Raw genomic sequence first — 25,267 nt, forward strand, 5'->3', positions numbered from 1 at the left:
ATAATCCTACAATACCAGTACTTAGAGGCACCAAGAAATGTGATGCGGGCATTCAAGAAAACTCCTATGAGAATAATTAATAGTGCTGTTTCACATTCTGGGTCTGATGTACACTGTGAGTGAGGGGACTCTTAAATTCAATGAGGTCCATATTGAAAAGAAAACAGCTGCTAACTTACATGGGAGATTCAGCTGCATGTCTGATATATCGGGTTAACTTAATTGGATAAGTCCCAATGTTGGCACGTAAGCAGCTAAGATACACGCACAAGCAATTTCACACATTATTTTATGCATACTTCAAAGAGGTGATCCCGGGACAGAGTTAGGGTGAGGAAGCTATGTATAAAAAGCAGAAATCTGTGTATCCGTGTACGTGTGAACATTTATGCCTGCTCCCATCCCGGGGTTTACGCGCACCGGGCGAATTTTCAAAGGGGCCCGGCCACGCTCGTAAACCCCTGCAAACACCTGGGGGGGGGGGATTTTCAAACTGCCCACCTTGGCACAAAGTTGGCGTGAGCATTTACCCGTGAAAGGGAAACATGTCGTGAAGAATCTTCCCCTGGAAAATTGCTGCAGGGTGTAAAGTGCATGCGGTCACTTGCACCTGCTCTTTCCAAGGGTAGAAATACATTTTGCTCGGAGTGTGCGGGACTCGAAAGTGCAATCTACACAAGTGCTTGTCTTCCCCTGACCCTATAGATGACCCCCGGGCGCAGGGCTGAGGGGCGGGTAGTTTTCAGACAGATGATTTACCCGGGTAAAACGCCTTCTTACCCAAGGAAACTGCTTTAAAACTCGCCCTTGCTTGCACCTAAATTTCGGCACCTAAGTGAAGCACTGAGCATCTTCTGAAAACTACTCCCCTTCCCCCCCCCCCCCCCCCCGAACTTTCCAGCTGCCTGCCCCATATCTCTGTTGTTCTGCATCTTCTCCTGTCCTTGGGCCCTCGTTTCTAAGTTGCCAGTTAGGTAATCGGATCAGGCAGATTATGACTGTGTCTGTATCCATTGGCAGCCATTCACGAAAGGGAGACAGTTCCCTTCCAGCTGCAGGTGGAGTTCAAAACTCGAGATCACAGGAACGCCTGTCGCATCATCACCCAGGAAAAGAAAATCACGACCAACAGGTGAGAGCTGTCCGAGATGGAAGCTGGGGGGGTGGGGGGTGTTTCTGTCAGCCCTGGAATCAGTTCCTTTTAGTTGTAAGACATTTCTGCTGCTTGAGTGACAGGAGCTCCTCCTTAAGGCTTCTGCTGCTGCCTTAAGAAGGTAATTTTATTCGAATCTGCTGAACTGATGGTGTCTGATTTCTAGGTTAAATTATTTTGGCCTAGATAAGCCCTAGTGTATGACGGCTAAAAGTGAAGACTGCAGCTGGCCAGAACCTCTGCAGACTGGAGTTTAACTTGACTGTCACCCGTTATCTATCCTCGCAGCTAACAAACTACACAAGAGCCGAGCCACTGGCACCCTTCAGCTGCTCTGCTGTGTGCAGCTTGCACTGTGTGGATCGATTTAAGTGGCAGTTGCTTGGCTCCAGTGGACTCACCCTTGTTCTTTCAGTGTTGGATGGACTTCATGGCCCCTGTGGGCATCCCCGTGCCAACTGGCTGAAACTTTATTCTATTGAGCCATGCCGCAGGGTAGGCAGAGTGGAACAGGACAGGCCACTGGGGCAAGGAAGAGAAAAAGTGTGAGACATGAAAAGAGGGAGGGGAAACTGAGTTTGGAACTGAGAACGAGAGGAGAGGGAAAGGCAGGTTGGGCTGGTGAGTGGGAAAACAATAGCAAGAGAGGCAGAGGAGTAAACGTATGGGGGGGGGGGGCCCTTGGGATCACCCCTAGATGGCCCTAATCTAGGCCCGTATTTCCCAATCAGTGTGTCGTGGCGCACTGCCGTGACTTCAGACCTGATCAGGTTTGCCATGAAAACGTCCCCACTGCCTGATGCTCAGATCCAGGCAAGCCATCTAGTCTCTGCTGTCAGCACCTCATAGCAACAAGAGGCACCATGGGTGGCTCTTAAACGTATAGGAGCGCTTTTCTGAGAACATGCATGCCTCTTCATCCTAGCCAAAACATGAGCCCTGGGGAGAGGTAGCTAATGGGCAGCATGCAGGGCACTGATAACTGGGCCCTGCTTTGTGTGGCACCCGCATTACACACAGCACTCCCTGCTCGTGCCTCCTTCCTTGAGTCCTTCCAGCCTCTGTCTTATCCCCAGGCCGAGTGAAGACAGGGAGAGTGTGCACTGAGCCCTGGATGTGACTCAGCCTGAGTGCTGGAAGCTGTGGCAGTGCAGGAACTCTGGCAGCCACACGTGGTGCAAGCCGGCTGTCCACACCACGCCGTCTCCCTTCTCCTGCAATTCTATATAGAGGGAGCGAGTCCACTGTGATAGGTTCGTGTGTGTCTCTGCCCACCCCCTTTGTTGTCAAATTTGGAAAAGACTGGTGGGGTTTTCAGTGCTTCCCTGAATCTTCTTTTGGCCAAATGAGTCCTCTCCCGAGTCCGCGCTGCCTGCTCTGTGAAGGCTGCTGTGCCACACAATGTTTTTGTTCATGTAGGTGTGCCTCGGGCTTGAGAAGCACTGGCCTAGGAGGTGGGGTTAGGAGTTAGAAGGGGAATGCTCCATTTCCTAATAGCATCTCCTGCAAGGTGGCTGGAATGGAGAGCTGAGCGGCTGCCTGAGTTAGGAGTAGGCTCTGCTTCTGGTATTGGGCCTCACCGTCCTGGGACATAGAGTAGGAAAGAAGCAGATACCTTTCCAGGACACAACCTGCCTGGTAGGATTGCCTCCACTTTTGAGTTGCAAGGTTTTTATTTTTTTCATGTGAATCCCTAGTTCTGTCTCAGAGAGGGAAAATCCTTGCCTTGGGAAGGATAATGAAGGACGCCGAGTCCATCTCACCCCGGTGGATGAACAGTGGTGACTCGCCACAGAAGAGCCCTTATTTTGCATTTTTGGAAATTTTTGTTGTTTACTTCGGGAAGAACTTTACTGTCACCCTTCCTGGGGAAAGGAGAAGAGTTGTCTGGATCTTTCTCTCTCAGAGTTTCAAATTAATCATCTTAAGAGAAGAATTGTGAGTAAGAAGTTTTGTCACCCCCCCCCCCCCCCACCGGAGTCTCCATCCTGGGAGAAAAGAAGACTGGGGGGTTTTGGAGAATTCGAAATACATCTGGAACCCCCCCCCCCCCCCCCCCCAAGGTATTGTTTGGGAAGGAAGTCAACCACACCTAGGATACCACCCCCCCCTCCCCCCACCCCGCTCACCTGTGGTTCTTACTATTCCAAGCCCTAGAGGGTAAGAACATCTCGGGACCTGGGACTCAGCTACAGATAGAGGAGCAATTTGAAAAAATAACTTTGGGACATGGCTGTAAGCAAGATCAACTGTGTATGATGTCAGTTAATTACCTTGGGAGTTCTACAGTGAAGTTTTAAGTTTGGGAAAACCCAGCCAGAGTGTGCAGCCTGTTTAAATTCTGATACCTCCACCCCCACCACAGATACTTAGTGGATGCCTCTTACTGTGGTTACTAACACCTTGGCCACTGAAGGTCATGGATAATACCAGAAGAGAGGCTACAACCTTATGAGACCCAAACAGAATAAAAGATAGACCAAGTCAGAGAGAATACAAGAAAGACTGGGAATACACACCAACACACGCAGGCCCGGATTCAGGCATAGGTAACTGCCTAGGACGCCAGATTTGGAAGGTGCCAAATATCCAGGCCACAGAGGAGCCATCTCTCATTTACTCTAGGGCTGTGCACTGTTGTTACTTCAAAGAGGCATCACCGTGGCACCCTTCCCCATTTTCTGGTCTCTGGAGATGGCTCCCCTGCTCCCCTGGCGTCGGTGGAGGTGAGGAGGGGGAGTGCCCTCACCTGCCTATGGGCACCAAAGTTCTTTAATCCGTCCCTGAACGCAAGGAGTAGAAAGAGGCCTAAAAGACAGACCAAAGAAAAGAGGAAGGCAGGAAAATGAAAAAGCCTGCAAACAGAAAAAGGAGTGAAAAGACAAAGATAAAACTGAGATGGGCAAGACCAAGAAGGAACAAGCAGAAAAAATATCAATTCTATTTTTGGTTGGGGATTACAGAGAGCAGGAGGGTGGATCTTTGTGTTTGGATTTAAGTGCTCAGCTTGGCTCATAGTTACGTAGCTGCTTGACAGGAAAGAAGACCAGAGGTCCATCTGATTGCCTCTCAGCTTTTCCGACACTTGGTAATCCAGAGGAAGGCGCATTTGTAGTCAGTTCTGCAACGGTGAAAAAAAAATTCCCTCCTGACCCCAAATATATCTCCAGCTCAGCTCACTTAACACATTGTCTGGTTCTCTCACTTTGTCTGTACTCAAGTAATCAATATTCAATGAGCTGGATAACTTTACCTGGATAGTCAGCGGAACATATCCAATATATATATAAATGATCTAGAAAGGAATACGATGAGTGAGGTTATCAAATTTGTGGACGATACAAAATTATTCAGAGTAGTTAAATCACAAGCGGATTGTGATACATTACAGGAGGACCTTGCAAGACTGGAAGATTGGGTATCCAAATGGCAGATGAAATTTAATGTGGACAAGTGCAAGGTGTTGCATATAGGGAAAAATAACCCTTGCTGTAGTTACACAATGTTAGGTTCCATATTAGGAGCTACCACACAGGAAAAAGATCTAGGCATCATAGTGGATAATACTTTAAAATCGTCGGTACAGTGTGCTGCAGCAGTCAGAAAAGCCAACAGAATGTTAGGAATTATTAGGAAGGGAATGGTTAATAAAACAGAAAATGTCATAATGCCTCTATATCGCTCCATGGTGAGACCGCACCTGGAATACTGTGTACAATTCTGGTCACCGCATCTCAAAAAAGATATAGTTGCGATGGAGAAGGTACAAAGAAGGGCAACCAAAATGATAAAGGGGATGGAACAGCTCCCCTATGAGGAAAGGCTGAAGAGGTTAGGGCTGTTCAGCTTGGAGAAGAGATGGCTGAGGGGGGATATGATAGAGGTCTTTAAGATCATGAGAGGTCTTGAACGCGTAGATGTGAATAGGTTATTTACACTTTCAAATAATAGAAGGACTAGGAGGCATTCCATGAAGTTAGCAAGTAGCACATTTAAGACTAAACGGAGAAAATTCTTTTTCACTCAACGCACAATAAAGCTCTGGAATTTGTTGCCAGAGGATGTGGTTAGTGCAGTTAGTGTAGCTGGGTTCAAAAAAGGTTTGCATAAGTTCTTGGAGGAGAAGTCCATTAACTGCTATTAATCAAATTTACTTAGGGAATAGCCACAGCTATTAATTGCATCAGTGGCATGGGATCTTCTTAGTGTTTGGGTAATTGCCAGGTTCTTGTGGCCTGGTTTGGCCTCTGTTGGAAACAGGATGCTGGGCTTGATGGACCCTTTGTCTGACCCAGCATGGCAATTTCTTATGTTCTTATAAATGTTCTGTTTGAGTATCACTGAATATCAGTACTCACTGGCTAAAATTTGACCATGCCTCCACAGCGCCTCCACCATTGCTGCTTTTTATCCGGCTACATTTTGACTGGGTAATGAGTTATTTGGATAAAATTTAACTGGAAAGTGAAGGGAAATGTTCATGTCTTGGGTTTTGCCTAGATAACTAAAACTTACCATGACAAAACCTTTGAATATTGGCCTCAAGACGACTAAATGTTAAGAGGGAGGGATATGTAATGAACAGAGCCCCTTCTTGTGGTAAAAGGACACAATGTGTAAATACCAAAATGCTCCCACTGTTTGCCCAAACGAAGTGGCACTTTCAGATGATCTTAATGGTTTGTTTGGGTCCAGACTGCAGCACATTTTCTTATAGTGATCACAACTATGATTATGAATAATCTTGTGTTTACGTCTGAGTGTAACTTGTGTGTTGTCATGTATGCTGTACCCCAGTATGTAAGAACATTGTGTTTTGGACAAGTGTCATGTGTATGCATTTCTGAGAGAAGGTGCTTGTGTGCACAAGAGACTATGTTGACGCTGCTTTAGTTACCTTAGTGAGTGAGAGAATTCTAGCACAGTGAGCGTACATGTATGTACATGCATGTCTGCAAGTGATACATGTGCAAATCCAATGGGTACAATGTTAGCGTGTGAAAGCGTGAGTGCATATATTCACAGATAACGTGCATCTACATGTGTGCGTGAGTACCTCTGTTTGTGTAAGGGATGGTAATTGTGAGAAGGCGTGTCTGTGGAGTAGGAACAGAAGGCAGCTGACCACATGAATGAGCCTGATTTCTCAGGGGACTGGAATGAGAGCCGGATACAGTATTTTTATTGATCCGTCTGAGATTCTATATCTCCAGTTGGTTAACGTATCTAAAAGTCTCTGTCAGACTTTTTATGCTGTGATATAAGTATGTATAGCAGATATTTTGATAATGCCTTTGAAGGTGCCTGAGTCTTGATCTCTGGAGTGTGTATATGACTAGCTGGCATCATTAGATTTAAAAAAACAAACAAAAAAAACCACAACCTTCTGTCTCTCCTGGAAGGAAATACAGTATACACAGTCTATACTGCTTTCCCAAAAATGCAATGCAAACCTTTCCTTTCCTTTTTTTTTTTTATTATATGACTCGAAGTAACGCCACACACAGTTCTTCTCAATAGTAAATTTTAGCTTGTAACTAATTAAGAGTTAAGACAAAGTTCTTTTTTTTTTTTTTATATCTTGCAGCTCGTTGGTGGAAGACAGTCTCAATATCACAGTGCTGGGGGTTCATGCAGCTCAAATCAGTGCGCGGCTTACCATGGAAGGACGAGTGCAAGAGGCACAACAAGGGCTCCTTGCGCAGAAGGGATTCATTCAGAAGATTGTGTGAGTGGAGTTCCTCTTTTACAGGCCAAACTCAAAGTCCTGTGAAAGAGCTCAAGGACCTCAGAAGCATGCACTTAGTCTTTGGGTACTTTTCTGAGATACGGGCTACGCTGTTATGGCAGTTGGTTCCATGGATAATTTTTACCACTGCTAGGATTTACTGCTTCATTGCAAAGTATTTGACAGGGGGTCTACGGCAGGAAGAGAAGAACGGCAAATACCCACAATACTGTGGGTAGAGCGGTAATAAAATGGCCTGTGAGAAAGGGGTCCCATTGTGTGACATCTGACACCTTTACTCTCTAGTAGGTTCTAGATGGGACAATGGCCCCAGCATATTTTTTCACTTGATCTTTCCATTTCTCCAGACATTTGCACATATACTGTACAGCTGAACGTTCAAAGCCATCTGCAGTTCTCCATTTACATACTTAAGTGGAAGTATAGAGATTTCTGCTAGCACTTTCTAAATTGTGCGGTGGGAGCCACACAGTTTATAAAATACTGCGTCTTTCGGCCCCGGAAGTGTATATGTGTATTTCAGCACATGCGTGTAACTTGTAATGCATGAACACATATGCATTAACCAATTTAAAAAAAATTACACATATACCGTATTTAACGTGCATAATAATTGTAGCATTAAACGCAGAGACAGGTATTTTAAAATATGCACGTACACCGTTTTGAAAATGCTTAGTTGCGCACATACTTGGAATCATCAGTTGGCCGATACCTCCACCCGTTCAACTGCATCTTCACCAGTTCATCTAAACCCTCTGGCACTTCCCTGAGCTCCTACTGGCTCATCCAGATCTCCCACCCAGAAACTGCAGACAAAAGACAAGTCTGATTTTCAATTGCGCGGGTCAGTTAGCAGGCGTAAAAGGTCACAGAGAGGTTTGGTAATATATGTACATGCCCCTCTTACAAGATAGCAAACCTGTGCGCAGACTTATGAACCCCATCCCAGAATGCTCCATTTTCCCTGTTAAAAGTCAAGCACGATTCTGTAAGCACGCGCAGAATCGTGGAGGTTCACAAAATATCATGTACTGTATGTGTGTGCCTGCTACTCACATGCGTGTCTGCTATTTTTATGCACTTGCCTCCCGCATCACTCGTTGAAAATCATGCACGATCTGTTTTCCTTGCTTATCTGAAGCTGAGTATTGTGCTTTGCATTCATGAGGCACTTTAAGCTCCCAGGACAGCTCAAAGATCTTGTATTTAAAAAGCAAGTCGTGCTCTCAGCTTGTTTTAATTGGCCCAGACTACAAAGCCTTCAGCTCTGTGGCTTTGACCACACATTAGGAATATGATTACACTATGAAAAGACTGGTTTGCCCTGTCAACAGAGGACGATTCTCTTAAGCACAGAGCCTTGGTTCTCTGTACAAAAGCTTGTTTATTCTGAGTGATACAAGAGAGGGAAAAGTTTCTGGACGGGTAGCATGAGGAAGGTGGGGTAAAATGTTTCTTCCTCGAGACATCTCAGAGGAGGAGAATTTAGTATGAATTAAATCACAGCTGGAATTGAGCGATTCCATGCAAAGGAAAAATCTTGTTGGCGTGAGTAGAACTGGAGTTAATTTAAGTAGTGTCATAAACAAAATGTTTGCAAACAGAGACATGGCTTGCCAGAAGCCATCACAGATGACATTCACAGGCCGTTCTGCCAAACGAAATAAGCAAGCAAAAGCCGCTCATTTCACCTGGGAAGAAAATGTGCTGCCAGTGTCTTCCTCACCCATTCACAAAGATGAATTGCTGCTGTGTTCCCTTCAGCCAGTGCTCTCCTGTAAGTGAGTGAGCCCATTGTTTTTACTCTGATGACCCTTCAGCAGGACTTTCTCCATCGTTCAAAGGGCTTTGTAAACTCCAGTGTCCTCATTCAAGGAAAAGAAATAATAATAATAAAAAAAAATAGCTCTCAAAAGTCAGGAACAGACGTCTTAATGTTGCTTCATGTGCTGGTGGTGGAGGAGGTGGGATTTCGCAGATTCTGGCTTCTACGGCATCGGAACTGCTTAGGAATGGTGTCTGAAGGGTGTCAGCCACATTTCTTGTGTTTTGCCAAGTCATTTTGGTGCCTTGAGGAAAGACGAGAACCAGCCCTCACTCTGGATCTGCGGAGCGTGTGTAGGACTAGCTGGCATCATCAGACTTCTGTCTTTCCTGTAGCTGGCTGACTGGGATGCGATTTATTCTTATTTCCTATTTATTGCCAGTTGATATTTCGTTTTACCTTGAATAGCCTCAAAGCGGATTACAATAAATCTAAAGTAGGTTGCAGTAGTGAATCGGTGCTGCAAAGTAGTTGCTACTAAGTTATTAGCGCACTGGACGAGTTTCATTAAAGAAGCCACCGGACACAGGGCAGATTTTGGAAGCTTTTGATACTTGGGCTGACTCAAAGATTTGGTGAGTGGAAATACTCCACTCTATGATTGTACAATACTAAGACATAATTCTAGAGATGCAACCCTCTCAAAAGAAATCATTTTCTTTTTTCTGGGTTGACCTCTAATCCCCAGAATCAGGCCACGGGTAGTGAAGCCCTGGCACACGGCACCTGTGCTCTGATTCAGTACGACTGTGCCCCAAATTCAGAGCCATCCCTTGCATTAAGGTAGGTCGGGATGACTGCTCTGGACCCTGCACTTTACATCATGTCCACCCCCACCCCCTCCACCCCTGCCTCTGGTGTGATTCTCTGCCTAACACCCCTCTCCCCATGGTGATCCTATCTTCCCACCTTCCTGCTGGCGGGAGGAGAGCAGCACTTCTTAGTTGCATCTGCCTCCTCCTCTGCTGGTTTCAGTCTTAAGTTTGAACTGCGCAGGGCCCCGTAGTCTGAGACCCAGTGCTATCATTGCATTCAGACTGAAGTCGGCAGAGGCAGGTAAGTGGTGCTGCTCTCCTGCTGGCAGTGTGCAGAAGGGGAGGGGACTGGACTGATGCTACCTGAGGGGCATGAAGCCATTAACTTTTTATTAAGAGTGTACTTTTACTTTAAGAGGTGTACAATGCTGTCCTGGGGGTAGGGGAGGATTTCCATTCAGCCAGTTTTCAGTCAGCCAGATTGAATTATTGTATTTTTGGCCTGGCAGTTTCCTCCTGCTCCTTTTGGATTACAGTTCAGCTGGATCTAGTTATGACACCACGAGCCTCTGTTCACAACTAGCCAGGGTTTTCCAGCTAATTTCCTTGGCCTTTCTATCACCAACCTCAAGCAAACAGGAATGCAAATCCCACTTTGCAAAGATTGACCTAGCCAGAAGAACCGAGAACTGCATGAGAATTCCTGGGACTCGTGGGGGAGCTTAGGTGCTGGTTCTTCTTTCGTTCTACTGAATGAGATGGGCCCAGAGTAGCCCAAGAATGTTCTCTCGCCTTATATTCCACATCGAAGGTTACGACTGGCCAATGAGGACCGGCTTGGCATCCCTTCTTTATCAGATCAGAGAGCAATATAAACAAAGCCTTGCACCTTCTAACTGTGCGGCACCTAACTCCTGGAAGACTATTCCAAGGGAGCTGTGCTCGCTGTCAGACTATCTTCCATTTGATCTATCTTTTAAGACCTGCTTCTTTGCTAAACATTTTGGGAATTGATGTCAGCCAGATATGGGAAGTAGACAGTGTTTAATTTTTGCCTCTCCTAAGACCTGATCATTTGGCTTACCTGACTTTTTAAATGTATTGAGATTTTGGATGGAGGGGCTGTACTTCTGTTTTTGGATGCGAGTTCTGCATCGGGTTTTTTTGACAGTCCAGTTTTTGATTGCTTTGATTTACGTTGTAAAGTGGTCTAATAAGTAAATAAACCAGGGGGGCCCCCACCCCAGCCAGTCAGGTTTTCGGGATATCTTTAATGAATATACAGGAGATTTGCATGCACTACCTCCTTTATATGCAAATATTTCTCATGCATATTCATTAGGGATAGCCTGATAATCCGACTGGCTGGAGGTGGGGGGAGGGGGGCGACGAGCAGTTTGAGCACCCCTGAGCTAAACTAGACTGAACTGGGGGGGGGGGATGTGCATTCAGGAGATGTGCTATCTATTCAAAATTAAATAATTAATTTGTAAATTCCATTTACAAACCACCCCTCTAGCAAAGGTTCTGGGCGAATACAAAAAATAAAATTCCACAGTAATAAATTAAATATATAACTGGATATAAACAAAATGCAACCTAAAATCACATAGTAACAAACAAAAACAATATAGTAATACCTCCCTTCATATAAATAAAACATCCATACACACTTAAAATCTACAAGAATTACCTCAGCTCACGTCATTAAAGGCAGTTCTACATAGCCAAATGATATATGATTTCCAGAAGCTAAGATAATCCTCCATAGATCAAATGTCTCTAGGCAGGACATTCCAAAATGATGGACCAAGGAATGAGAAAGCTTTCATCCTGGTATCTACCAGTCCAGCCTCATTGTCTGAAGGAATCTTCAATAGAATCTCTTGGGAAAATCACAAGTTCCTTGTTGGAAAGTAATGCAGTCTATGGTCAATCAAAGACTGAAGAGATTTAAAAACAAAGGTCAATGTAAACCACATTCTGTAAGTAAAAGGTAACAAATGAAGAAACTTGAAAGTGAAGGAAACCTGATCAAATAGTCTTAGACTGCACAGTATTCTCACAGCTCTGTTTTGAATACATTGGATAAGATGTACTGACATTTTTTTAAATCCACCATACAGTGAATTTGAGTTTAGTTATTTTGAGAGTAATATTCAGGCACTGAGTGGCTCAGCTATTTAGCTAGATAAACTTATCTGGCTAACTAGCAGGATATAGTGAATGGCATATACCCGGCTTTCTTAAAATTAGCCGGATATGCTTATCTGGCTAACTTTAGGGTAGGTCAGCAGCACGACCAGAGTTAGCCACATAAGTTAACTGGCTAACTCTGAATATTGGAGTTAGCAGGTTAATTTATCTACCTAACTTCACTCCTCCATAAAATGCCTCCCACCCCTCCCCAGAACACCCCTGATTTATGTGGCTAAATTCTAGACGGATAACCAGAATTCAGTCAGATAACTTTTCATTTATCTGTGTAAAGGCTTTTGAATGTCGACCTCATTGTTTTTATAGTATTAAATATTATAGAGTATATGATATTTTGTTTTTAATATATATTATGAATTATGGTTTTTTAGTGTAATATTTATTGAACCACGGATTAGTGTTGTATGATATATTCTAAGTTTGCATACATTGTAAACCACTTTGGATGATTTTGATTGGAGAGATGCTATATAAGTATTGCACTGAATTAAATCAAATCAACTTTCTTTCTGATTCTCAGCACACTGCTTTACCTTTTTATACCTCAGTTTATCTAACTGTAATTTCTGACCTTTATTCCTACTACTGCCAATAGTAATAATACTGACAATGTCTTATCCTCGCTCACTCTGTTTATCACCTCACAAATTGACAGCATATATGGTTCCTGGGTTCCATGATTGTAAAGCGTGATGGGTTATTGTTTGGATGAAAGACACTACAGTATATAATTACAAATTATCAGTGAATCTGAATTAGAACATGTCCCAGTTCTTTGCTCACATATTTATTATAAATGTTTTGTGGATGTCTATTTTTCAAATAAGGTTTCTATCAACCGTATCAAGCTCTCAGCGTGAAGAAGCTCCTGTTTTGTTTCTATTCCAGAGAAAAGAAGCAGAGTAAGGAAGAAGAAGATATCTACGAAAACTGGATTAGTGCTGTAGCTGCCATCTGCGATGACTTAGTGGAGCTCCCAGAGGTAAACTGCCTGCTCCTTACACACCTTGCCAGACCAGCTCAACCTAGATCAGAACGTCTAGTGAGGGGTGACAAGCCAGACATGATGGCGGTTTCTTTATGAAAGAATGTTTTTCTGCAGCCAGTTTCAGAGTTCTCCCTAGGGGTCCTGTGTAGAACAGTTTCCTGCTGTTTGTTTGATTCAGCCAAGTCCTACAAGCCAAGCCAGAGGAAAGAGAAACCAATGGGATTGGATGGATGTTTGAGACAAAACGGGAAATTGTAATGAGTTTTCCCATTTCGCTTCATTTGCCTTTAAAACAAAAGAAAAGCAAACAAAATTGTATTTTGTTTAATAGATAAATAAGGTTGTATTGCTGCCAAAAATAACCCCCTTCCTACTCCTAGGCCCTCTTGATGAAAATGTCTTCACGGGACAGAAGCGATCCCTGATCCCCCCCCCCCCCCCCCCCCCCCCCCCCCGCATCACAGCTGCCACTACTGGAAAAGGCACCAGCAGACTGAGGCCTATGCAGGCCGGCGCCATTTTATACAGCAAAAATTTACAATGGCGCTGGCGTCATTTGCAATAGCAGCAGCTGAGGCATAAGAGTGATCAGGGATTGCACCTTCCCCATGAAATACATTTTCTGTTAGGAGCCGCGCTCGCGGCACGCCGCACCCGAGGGGCGCCGCTTACCAGCGCGGCAGACCGCCGCAGTTGCCCTGATGTGGTGCTGAGTCGTGGGTCCGGGGCCGCGGACCGCAGCACAACATGGCCGCGGCGTTTCGGCTCCTCTTCCTGGTTGCTGGCTCCGCCCCCCTTCAGGGACTAACATCGTTGCCTCTGATTGGCTGCTGGATACCTCCTGCAGCGGGATTGGCTCTCCCCTGGTATGCCAGCTGGAAGGAGCTATTTAAAGGCAGGTCTTGCACCTCAGGCCTTGCCTTGACTTCCTCTGGGCTCCTGGCTTGTTCCTGTTTGTGGTTCCTGTACTTGATTCGTGGTTTTGACTCCTGGACCGGCTTTGGTGATTTCTCTGGCTTCTGACTCCTGGACCGGATTTGGCGAATTCTCTGGCTTCTGACCCCTGGACTGGATTTGGCGAATTCTCTGGCTTCTGACCCTTGGACCGGCTTTGGTGAATTCTCTGGCTTCCGACCCCTGGACTGGCTTTGGGGTATCCTGTGGCTTTCGACCATCGGACTGACTGTGGAGTTTCCTTCAACTCCCTTAATCCGAACTGTTCCACCTTTGAGTCCACGACCTGCTGGAGGCGCCAGCTCAGTTTTACTTTCCACAACCTGCTGAGGACATCCACCTTTGAGTCCACGACCTGCTGGAGGCGCCAGCTCAGCCTTACTTTCCACGACCTGCTGAGGACATCCACCTTTGAGTCCACGACCTGCTGGAGGCGCCAGCTCAGCCTTACTTTCCACGACCTGCTGAGGACATCCACCTTTGAGTCCACGACCTGCTGGAGGCGCCAGCTCAGCCTTACTTTCCACGACCTGCTGAGGACATCCACCTTAGAGTCCACGACCTGCTGGAGGCGCCAGCTCAGTTTTACTTTCCACAACCTGCTGAGGACATCCACCTTTGAGTCCACGACCTGCTGGAGGCGCCAGCTCAGCCTTACTTTCCACGACCTGCTGAGGACATCCACCTTAGAGTCCACGACCTGCTGGAGGCGCCAGCTCAGCTTTACTTTCCACGACCTGCTGAGGACATCCACCTTTGAGTCCACGACCTACTGGAAGTACCTGCATCCAGATCTCTGTGAGAGTCCTGGTCTAGGCCTCGCCAATCAGCGATCGAACATTCATTCCTCGCTGAACCAAGGGTCCACATCCCGGAAGCACAACAGTAAGTCAAGGCCATGGACCCGGCAGAGGCCTCGGCACTACGAGCAATTCCCGGCCTGGCACAGAAAATAGTCGAACAACAGGGTATGTTAGAAGCCATGGCCGCCTCCATGGAACGACTTAATGCTCGATTAGACGCTGTAGTTGCTACGCAAGCTACTTCACCCGCAGTCAGTCCGCCAACTGCACCTACTACACATATGCTGCAAGGATTTCCTCGTCCGGTTGTACCTTTACCGGTTCCACCTCGGTATGCTGGAGATCCACGCTTATGTTTAGGATTTCTGGACCAATGCAATATGCATTTCCGGCTACAATCTTCTCTCTTCCCGGACGATGTAACCAGAACCACCTACATATTGTCATTGTTAGATGGCAAAGCTCTAGCATGGGGTTCGGCCCTATGGCAGAGCGCTGATCCAGTACTACAGGACTTCTCTCGCTTCATGGAATTGTTCCGGTTGGTGTTCGAAGAACCAGGGAAAAAAGCCGCAGCAGGATCTACCCTCCTACACCTTCGTCAAGGAGGGCAAGCCCTCATGGATTATAATATTGAATTCCGAACCTTGGCGACAGAGCTTCGGTGGGAAGAGGCCACCCTTCGAACAATTTATTTGGAGGGCTTATCTACGAAAATCAAAGATGAACTGGCGGCCAGGGAACTTCCTGCTTCTTTAAATTCACTTATTGAATTAGCCACCAGAATTGACCGACGAATTCAAGAAAGAGTCCGGGAGGGTCTGGGAGGTAGACGACGCCTGACCTATTCCTCCACTCAACCTCCGCCTCTCACAAATACCCGAGAAATACATCCTAATGAAACCACTACTGAAGAGCCTATGCAACTCGGCAGAGGTCCCTTGTCGCCCGCTGAACGTCAGAGGCGACGTAGAGAAGGACTTTGTCTTTATTGTGGAGGTTCCGGTCATAGGATTGCAGGCTGTCCCATCCGACCGGGAAACTCCAAAGCCTAGGGTCCATGGGGGGAGTAACCCTAGGTCTTACATCTCCAGCTCCCCCACTTACGCTACCTGTCACCCTCACAGTTAAAGGACATGCATTTACCACCTTGGCCCTAGTGGATTCCGGGGCCGGCGGAGAATTTATCTTACAAGAAATAGTCGAGCAACTACAGATTCCTACCCGACCCTGTCCCAAACCATTAGTCGTCTCCTCTATTCATGGGGATCCTTTACCAGGGACCATTACACATCAGACGGAACCTCTGGAGTGTCATATTGCACCAGATCATCGGGAACAAATTACGTTCTACGTACTCAAGAAAGCCATTCATCCAGTGGTTCTGGGTATTCCGTGGCTACAGCGCCATAATCCCCAATTTGATTGGACTACATTAAAACTAAAGCAGTGGGGATCCAATTGTCTGGGAGCATGTTTAAATAAGACTTCTTGCACACAGAGTTTTCTTTGTACCTCTGGCCTAGGGAAATTACCCTCCCAATATGAACAATTTGCGGATGTATTCTCCAAAGAGGCCGCGGACATCTTACCTCCTCACCGGGAGTTCGACTGTGCTATTAATTTGACTCCGGGATCCACACCACCTCGAGGGAGAACGTATCCCTTATCCGTTTCAGAGACGCTAGCCATGTCCGAATATATCCAGGATAACCTGCAGAAAGGATTTATACGAAGATCTACCTCTCCGGCGGGAGCTGGATTTTTTTTTGTCAAGAAAAAAGATGGGACATTACGACCTTGCATTGATTTTAGGGGGCTCAATGCTATAACCATCAAGGACAGATACCCGCTACCTCTCATCACAGAGTTATTTGACCGGTTGCAGGGAGCTCGAATTTTTTCTAAGCTGGACTTACGTGGCGCCTATAATCTAGTTCGGATTCGTGAGGGTGACGAGTGGAAGACGGCTTTTAACACCAGGGACGGACACTATGAATATTTAGTTATGCCGTTTGGCTTAACTAATGCTCCTGCCGTCTTCCAAAACTTCATCAACGAAATCTTCAGGGATCTACTTTACGTCTGTGTGGTGGTTTATTTAGATGATATCTTAATTTTTTCTAACGATTTACCAGCTCACCGTCAACATGTTCTACTGATTTTGCAACGTCTACGGGAGAATCATTTATATGCTAAATTAGAAAAATGTGTTTTCGAGACTGCATCTGTTCCCTTCTTAGGGTATATCATATCTCACCGTGGATTTCAGATGGATCCGGCCAAATTACGATGTATACAGCACTGGCCTCAACCAACTGGTCTCCGCGCTCTGCAGCGGTTCCTTGGATTCGCCAACTATTACCGCAGTTTCATCAAAGATTTTTCCAAGCTCGCGGCACCACTTACTGCACTCACCCGTACTGGGGCTAATGTTAAATCCTGGCCTGTGGACGCTATTGCGGCATTCCAAACTCTTAAAGACTCCTTTTTACAACAGCCCTGCCTGCATCACCCGGATCCCAGACGTCCCTTCATTGTCGAAGTTGATGCGTCCACTGTAGGAGTAGGTGCGGTCTTGAGCCAAATTTCTGTCTCTGGCAAGTCTCATCCCTGCTCTTACTTTTCGAAGAAGTTCTCACCCGCTGAGCGCAATTACTCGATAGGCGACCAAGAGTTGCTCGCCATTAAACTTGCTTTCGAGGAATGGCGCCAGTGGCTGGAGGGGTCTCCGCATACGATCACGGTTTTTACGGACCACAAAAACCTAATCTATTTACAGCAGGCTCAGCGGCTCAATCCACGTCAAGCCCGCTGGGCCCTTTTTTTTACCCGTTTTGATTTTGAGATCCGATATCGACCCGCCAGCAAAAACATTAAAGCAGACGCGTTATCGCGCTCTTTTGTCAGCGAAGACATCTTGGAGCCCATTCAAAACATCATTGATCCTGCTCGCATCATTCTCTCTGCGTCTTTTACGGTTCCTGTTGGCAAGACAGTGGTACCTCGACGACTCCGCACCAAGGTATTGAAATGGGGCCATGATTCCCAGGTAGCTGGGCATTCGGGGCAGAAACGTACGCTTGCCCTCCTGCAGAATCACTACTGGTGGCCTGGAATGCGTAAGGACATTCGCGCCTACGTAGAGTCTTGTCCTACGTGCGCTCAACATAAGGATCCTACTGGACGGTCTTGGGGGCTGTTACAACCTCTTCCGTTGCCTGCCACACCTTGGTCTCACATCTCCACGGACTTTATTGTTGATCTGCCGCCTTCTGAAGGTCATACGGTCATTTGGGTTGTGATAGACCGCTTCTCAAAGATGGCTCATTTTACACCTCTACCAGCTCTTCCATCTGCTCCACGTCTGGCTCAGCTCTTCATGTTACACATTTTTCGTCTCCATGGCATTCCACAGCACATTACCTCTGACCGTGGACCTCAGTTCACTGCAAACTACTGGCGGAGTCTTTGCACTAAATTCCACATTGCTCTGGATTTCACCACGGCGTTCCACCCCCAGGCCAACGGGCAGTCCGAACGGACCAACCGGTCCTTAAAGCAATTCCTACGAACTTATGTTAATTCTCAACAGGATGACTGGTCGGCCCTGCTGCCCTGGGCTGAGTTCTCTCACAATTTTCACACTTGCACGTCTACGGGGGCTTCTCCTTTTACGATCGTTTATGGCCAGCAACCCGCTCCACCCATACCCTTACCCTTGCCTGTTGCCTCTCCAGCGGCCCAGGTTACAGCTCTACAATTTCAACAACTATGGATCCATACGCAACAAATGTTAAGAAGGGCAGCCGCCACTTCCAAGAAATTTGTGGATCGGCACAGACGGCCGGCACCTCGATTCCTTCCCGGAGACAAAGTGTGGCTAAGTACCAGACACATTCGTTTACGGATTCCCTCCATGAGATTGGCTCCCCGGTACATTGGGCCCTTTCCAGTGATTAGACAAGTGGGTCCTGTGACTTATCAATTACGACTGCCTTCCTCACTTCGTATTCATAATTCCTTTCATGTCTCCCTTTTGAAGCCCGTACTTCTCACTTGGCCCTCTCGTAAGACACCTGTTTCTCCGTTGGTACGGGCTGAGGAGGATACCATTTATCGAGTCCATGACGTCCTGGATGTGCGCAAACGAGGGCGTAAATGGGAGTACCTTCTTGCCTGGGAGGGCTTCGGCCCGGAAGAGAATTCCTGGGAACCTGCTACCAATATCTTGGATAAAGATCTTCTCAGGACCTTTCATGCTCTTCATCCCGAGAAGCCCAAGCCTTCTAGAGGGAGGCCTAAAGGAGGGGGTACTGTTAGGAGCCGCGCTCGCGGCACGCCGCGCCCGAGGGGCGCCGCTTACCAGCGCGGCAGACCGCCGCAGTTGCCCTGATGTGGTGCTGAGTCGTGGGTCCGGGGCCGCGGACCGCAGCACAACATGGCCGCGGCGTTTCGGCTCCTCTTCCTGGTTGCTGGCTCCGCCCCCCTTCAGGGACTAACATCGTTGCCTCTGATTGGCTGCTGGATACCTCCTGCAGCGGGATTGGCTCTCCCCTGGTATGCCAGCTGGAAGGAGCTATTTAAAGGCAGGTCTTGCACCTCAGGCCTTGCCTTGACTTCCTCTGGGCTCCTGGCTTGTTCCTGTTTGTGGTTCCTGTACTTGATTCGTGGTTTTGACTCCTGGACCGGCTTTGGTGATTTCTCTGGCTTCTGACTCCTGGACCGGATTTGGCGAATTCTCTGGCTTCTGACCCCTGGACTGGATTTGGCGAATTCTCTGGCTTCTGACCCTTGGACCGGCTTTGGTGAATTCTCTGGCTTCCGACCCCTGGACTGGCTTTGGGGTATCCTGTGGCTTTCGACCATCGGACTGACTGTGGAGTTTCCTTCAACTCCCTTAATCCGAACTGTTCCACCTTTGAGTCCACGACCTGCTGGAGGCGCCAGCTCAGTTTTACTTTCCACAACCTGCTGAGGACATCCACCTTTGAGTCCACGACCTGCTGGAGGCGCCAGCTCAGCCTTACTTTCCACGACCTGCTGAGGACATCCACCTTAGAGTCCACGACCTGCTGGAGGCGCCAGCTCAGCTTTACTTTCCACGACCTGCTGAGGACATCCACCTTTGAGTCCACGACCTACTGGAAGTACCTGCATCCAGATCTCTGTGAGAGTCCTGGTCTAGGCCTCGCCAATCAGCGATCGAACATTCATTCCTCGCTGAACCAAGGGTCCACATCCCGGAAGCACAACATTTTCAACAAGAGCATCTGGGGGAATATCGGGGGAGGGCTTGGGAATGTGTGTGTGTGTGTGGGGGGGGGGTTGTTTTTTTTATGGATGTGGACCTAAGATATTATTTTTTTTACTTTTTTTCTACTTTTTTTTTCATTTTAAATAAATAAATAAGAACAAAACAAACAGCAAACAAAAAAAAAAAAAGAAACAAAAATAAATGGAAAAAAAATGATTTTGTTCACCCCTAAAAGCCAACCGCCCGTGAAATCCAAAAAAATCAGGAGAATATGAAGAGATATTAGCCTTCATTAATACAATACCAAGGTCTTAGGATATGGCTGCACACAGAAAACAAACCATGCAAAAAAATTATTGCATTGCAATAACACTTGAGAGATTAGTAATCTTGAAAGTCAACCCAGCTTGACAGAAATTTCTCAGTTTGTTGTAAATGGTTAAAATTAAAAAGCAAACCACTCACCAAAGGTCATTTTATGCGCTAAATGCAATATATTAATCCAACACAGGGAACAATTGTCCCCTGTTTTGTTTGCCACTTAAAGCAGAACTATCTAGATTCTTCAAAATGTTAGCTTACCTGTTTTGTGGCACTAGTATATATGTATTTATTTAAATATTTCTATTCCATAAAATTTAGTGTGAATTGCAAAATGAAACGTAAAACATTGAGATAAACACAAATAAAAACACATACACCATAGAAAACAGTAATCAAATCAAAACATGATAGATTAAATTGAGATTTAGGATCTTTTATAAACCAGAATAGGCTTTCATAAATAAGTGAATTTTTTTTTTCCTAAGACAAGGGATCAGTCTCTTGTCTAAAATACAAAAACAAGTCATCCACAACTAAGGATGTTCAAAAGAAACTGCACAATTTCATATAACCTGAAGCCTTTAATGTTTCCTCTTGACTGCATTATTCTTGGGTCTTTCTGCTCTTTTCAAACTGCTTTCCAAAGGAAGCAAAGTAGGCTTATGAGATCAGTGTGTATGTGTCTGTACGCTCGTCCCCCCTAATGGCTTTTATGTTTGGTGCATGTCAAGGAGGTCCAAAAGAATCATGACCAGAGTAATTGTTTTCTCATCCATGTATACAGGTACGTATCAGAAAGTATGCTCCATTAGTTCTGTGTGGAACTTCTTGTTTTCTGATACTTTTAATTTTTGTAAATGTCTACATTTAAAAATAAAATGAAGTTTGTATATCTTTTATTAGGGCCACTCGTCGGCAGTTGTTCATGCTACCTTCTATAGGCGTGCATTCGTTTTTAACAAATGCCAAAAATACGAAAACTGAGGCCATTCTGATATAATTCTGATATAATTAGTGCAACAGAACCCAGATTTACTTCAGTTTGGAGTAGCTAAGTAGTAGCAGCTTCTCCTTAGAAATAGTGCAAATTATAACAAAGCTTAATGATTTGTTTTTAACTATCAACTGAATTATCTAAGATCATTCTTGCTAGTGCTGCTGCTATATATGTTAATAGTTTCCTTTCATAGTTTCCTCCTTTGCTTTTTGAGAAAGCCTCTCCTCATTTTATAGGCACGGTCTCATTCTGCTTCTTAGGACATGAGAACCACTCGCCCAGCTTCATGCTTCTCTCATCCTATAAGAATGTACATGAGCTTGATTTTAACGTAAGAGCCTAAGGCCTCACTGACTTTATCCCACAAGTGCATTTGAAACTGGGTTCACAATGCATTCTTAATTGAAGAAGAAACTGGGTTCAACAATATTAGTGCAGAAGATTATTGGGTACTGCAGACTGCACAGAAGCAGATATCCATATTAGTGCAATATGTTAGGAGGAGACCAGACAGCTCCATGTCACAGTGGATGCTGTTGCATGTTATGGATTTATTTCTCTAAGTAAAGCAGGATTATAAATCCATAGATACAGGGGGAGGTAACAGCATAACGGATTCAGCCTGTCCTCTAGGACATAGCTTACTTATATAAAGTGACCAGCTTGATCTGTCTCTTGACTGAAAATGTGCAGACTGTCTCATCTCCACCACTGCGGGTGCTATCAGGAATCTCCAGAGCCCCCCAGGTAATGCTGCCTAGATTATTTTTACAATTTGTTGTGATTACGTAGGCCTGCAGTCAAGATTCTTTGTCCAAGCACCACATGATGGCCAAGGCTCTGAAAATAATTGGAAGTTCCTTCAGTGAGATCAGCCCATTTACATTACACAAGAGAAACATCTTTCTCCATAGCGGCACCTAATTGCTGGAATATGATTCCCTATGAATTACGATCTATTGATGATGTTAAAAAATTTAAAACTGCATTTAAGGAATATTTGCTGAATCGTGTTTATAATTGCTAAAGGTAATACCTGAACAATTTAATGCATAAAGTAATGAATATCAGATAATCTATTAGATTGTTTCTATGAAACTACTCTATTTGTATTTATTTTTGTTTGTGTTGCTTTTATTATGTGTGTGTACTTTGTATATCGCCTAGGCCTAACAGTGTTAGGCGATTAATAAATTTTATAAATGAAAATGATGTTTCTGTCTCGTCTTCTCATAATGTTTTTGCCCCTGTAGGGTGAAGTTTATAAGGACGTGGCAAGCAGTCAGAAAAACAAGAACTCTATTCTCAAGGTAATGGATACACGTCTGAATCATTGTTCATCAGATTTGGTAGCAAATCCTTCTGGGATTACTACAGACCTATTCCAGGTAGTTGTGGGTAACGTATAAGTGATGATTGATCTCTGGGTTAGTGTGGTACTGCTTGCATGTATTGCAAAGTGGTTCTCACTTCTCTGACTTGTGACAAGTATGTATAACCCCTGGGCTAGTGTCCTCTCACAGGACCCCCAAGGACCACACCTCAAATAAGGTTTAACTTGGTAAAGTCTTCTCCACTCTTAATACAATCTGAGTGTTCACTTCAGAATTCTGTGTCGGGGGAGATTCTTTTCTAGGCTCTGTGCTTTGTTCAAGTCTTAACCAAACGTGACAATGTATTGCAAACAGCGCTAATAAACATGCTGAAAGCTAATGTGGTGCTCACCTCCAATTTTCTTTCCTAACTTAAATATGGAAAATGTGATGATCAGGTTCCTTACAACTATTTACAAAGTCATTTTTGTAGCTTTGGATCTTCAATAAATGCATGGCCTTACTTTTTCAGTCAATTCTGTGGTTAAAGCCAATTCTAATTTGCTTATCTTCCTTTCCAATCACTGGGGTAGTTTTTTTTCTTCCAATAACTGATGGATAGGATTTTAATTAATTTAGATGTGTTAGTGTAAAGTCCTACTTTTTCAAACCTTTTGCTCCAGTTACTCCATATTCTCCTCATTTCCTTGTGCTGTACCTACATGGTACCTCCAGACTCCTCTATTCTCTCTCGATCTCAGTGAGTTGATAGTGCATGTACCAGAGGGATGCCACTATTCTTCTTCCAACTCCTCCTCCCTAGGAATGAATGATAATTCATTGATCTAAAAGGACATTGATGGTCCATTGGCTCTCTGCAAGAGGCACCATTTCCTTTAAACAGTACAGAAACTGAGTCCTTGGGCCCTAGGGTTCCCAGGTAAGTCAAAAAAAAGCAAGTTCTTATGAAAAAAGGGAAACCAAAACACAGAGGAAGGAAGGGTGGGAAAAATCTTCTCCTCCTAAGACAAGGAGGAGATAATTATGGCAAAATAGGAAAAGGCACCCTATCTTCTTTACTTCATCCAGTTCTTAATCCCAAAGACTCAAGGGGTCCTTCCCTAAAAAGAACAATAAACCATACTAGAGCAACACTACAGCATGCTTCCCCACAGAGGATCAACTAAAAGATCCACAGACTAAGATGGTGGCAGGGCTTTCTATAGTCTAAGAGTTCACTAGCTTAGTCTCCCACATGGGAGACCTACAACCCACACTAATACTATCTCGAAGACATTCCTTTTAGTAGGAACCAACAGGGTCCTCCACAGACATAAAAGAGAAATCAACAACTGCATATATGGGGCAATTTTCAAAACTGTGGATTTTGAGGAGACATCAGCGAGTAATTTTTCCCCTAGACTTTGCACCAGTTCTCAAAGAGACCATACTAGCATACTTTCCCTTTGAAAATTGCCCAAGGAAAAAAGGACCAGCAAAGATTGCACTTGAGATGATCCAGCTTAAAGACTAGAGTTGACAACTGGTCCCAGATTTGCATGAAAGTGTTGATCCAGTCCAGGGTTTACCACATTGCATGCAGGGACTTGTAGTCTGCAATAGGGAAATCAGAACTACAAATCCCTGCACGCAATGGGGTAAACCTTGGCCTTGTTCAACCCTGTTAAGTGAATCTGGAGCCAGTTGGAGACCCTATCTAAAAATTATCAAGGCACTTATCTCATGGTATGCCAAGCAAACAACTCAATACTCCAGCACTCTAATAACAATCAAACCTTTATTCAGAGAGGAAAATACAAGTACTGCTGTGTAAAGAAGCCAAGTGCAAGAGAGAAAATAATCTCTCCGATAATATTTTGTGGAAAATAGTGCTTTATCAAGGAATGACAGGCTCCAGCCATCCTAAAGTTTTCATAACAGCCATAAACAATTTCCAAATACATAAATCAACATAACTCTCAGCATCTAAATACCAATTGTGATTTATACACTTCATTTCAAATAAGGCCTGAAATCTGATTCAAGCCCCATGATATGTTTTCCATTTAAAAAAAAAAAAAAGGATTATGTGAATTACCACAGCAAATCTGTGGATTATTATATTTCATTTAAGTGTGGACAGAGGTCTGAAAGCTCATGGGCAGCACCATTTGTTTCCAATTAAGAAACGTGACAGGATGCTCACATGTGCTTCTTCTTCATGCAGGTGCAGCTTTGAGCCATCCAGAACGCGGTTTTGCTTCCTTTCTTTTTCACACAAACGCATTCTGATGGAAAGACACGGTGGGCCTGGTCAATTTGGGCCCATCTACCATTAAGAGGGGGCCATTCTTGAACAAACTGTCTCTCAATATTTCTAAAACCCAGTGCGTGTTGATTCGACGTGCTCGATCTAAGATTCAGCAGAGCTCGATTTTTTATGCAGAATTTATCCCTCTTGCACTTAATTCCTGCCCATGCAGTCTCGGTGTCTTAATTGACCCTTCACCTTCATTTCGCCCCCATGTCAAAAGTACCTTTAAAGTCGGGTTGTTTTTTTTAAGCTTCCCGTTCTCTGTGGTCTCAAACATTTGTTGGACAGACCCAATTTTCAGACTACGGTGCAAGCATCTACTCTCCCAGTTGTTCCATCCTCGTTGGTTTACCTGCGGTGACGTTAAAACCTCTTCAACTATTGCTCAGTGCCCTGCTGCCCGACTTATTTCCAGCACCAAAAGAGGCGATCATATTACCCCTGTGCTCACAGACCTGCACTGGCTCCCCCCATCGCCGAACGCGTTAAGTATAAAGTGGCAGTCGTTGCTTCCAAACTGATTTCCTCTGCTGTCAACCCATGGTGCAATGCCTTGCTGCACTTTTACTGGCCCACTCGTCGGCTGTGCTCCTCTCAAAGGGGTCTTTTGGATGC

General features: G+C 45.1%; 1 protein-coding gene across 8 annotated transcripts in view; it reads left to right on the forward strand.

The window, feature by feature from the left end:
- Positions 1-25,267, forward strand: part of LOC115079425 (circularly permutated Ras protein 1-like) — a 144,332-nt gene that overhangs the window by 115,720 nt on the left and 3,345 nt on the right. For 7 of the 8 annotated variants that reach the window (XM_029583013.1, XM_029583010.1, XM_029583016.1 and 4 more), the window contains 4 exons: positions 1,021-1,132; positions 6,741-6,881; positions 12,591-12,684; positions 22,279-22,335. In XM_029583013.1, the coding sequence (XP_029438873.1) occupies positions 1,021-1,132; positions 6,741-6,881; positions 12,591-12,684; positions 22,279-22,335 (404 nt within the window). Of the gene's footprint in view, positions 1-1,020; positions 1,133-6,740; positions 6,882-12,590; positions 12,685-22,278; positions 22,336-25,267 lie in introns of those variants that run through there. The other variant, XR_003853287.1, reaches the window with a different exon arrangement.

Source organism: Rhinatrema bivittatum, chromosome 17 (genome assembly GCF_901001135.1).
Source record: "Rhinatrema bivittatum chromosome 17, aRhiBiv1.1, whole genome shotgun sequence".
Classification (NCBI taxonomy): domain Eukaryota; kingdom Metazoa; phylum Chordata; class Amphibia; order Gymnophiona; family Rhinatrematidae; genus Rhinatrema; species Rhinatrema bivittatum.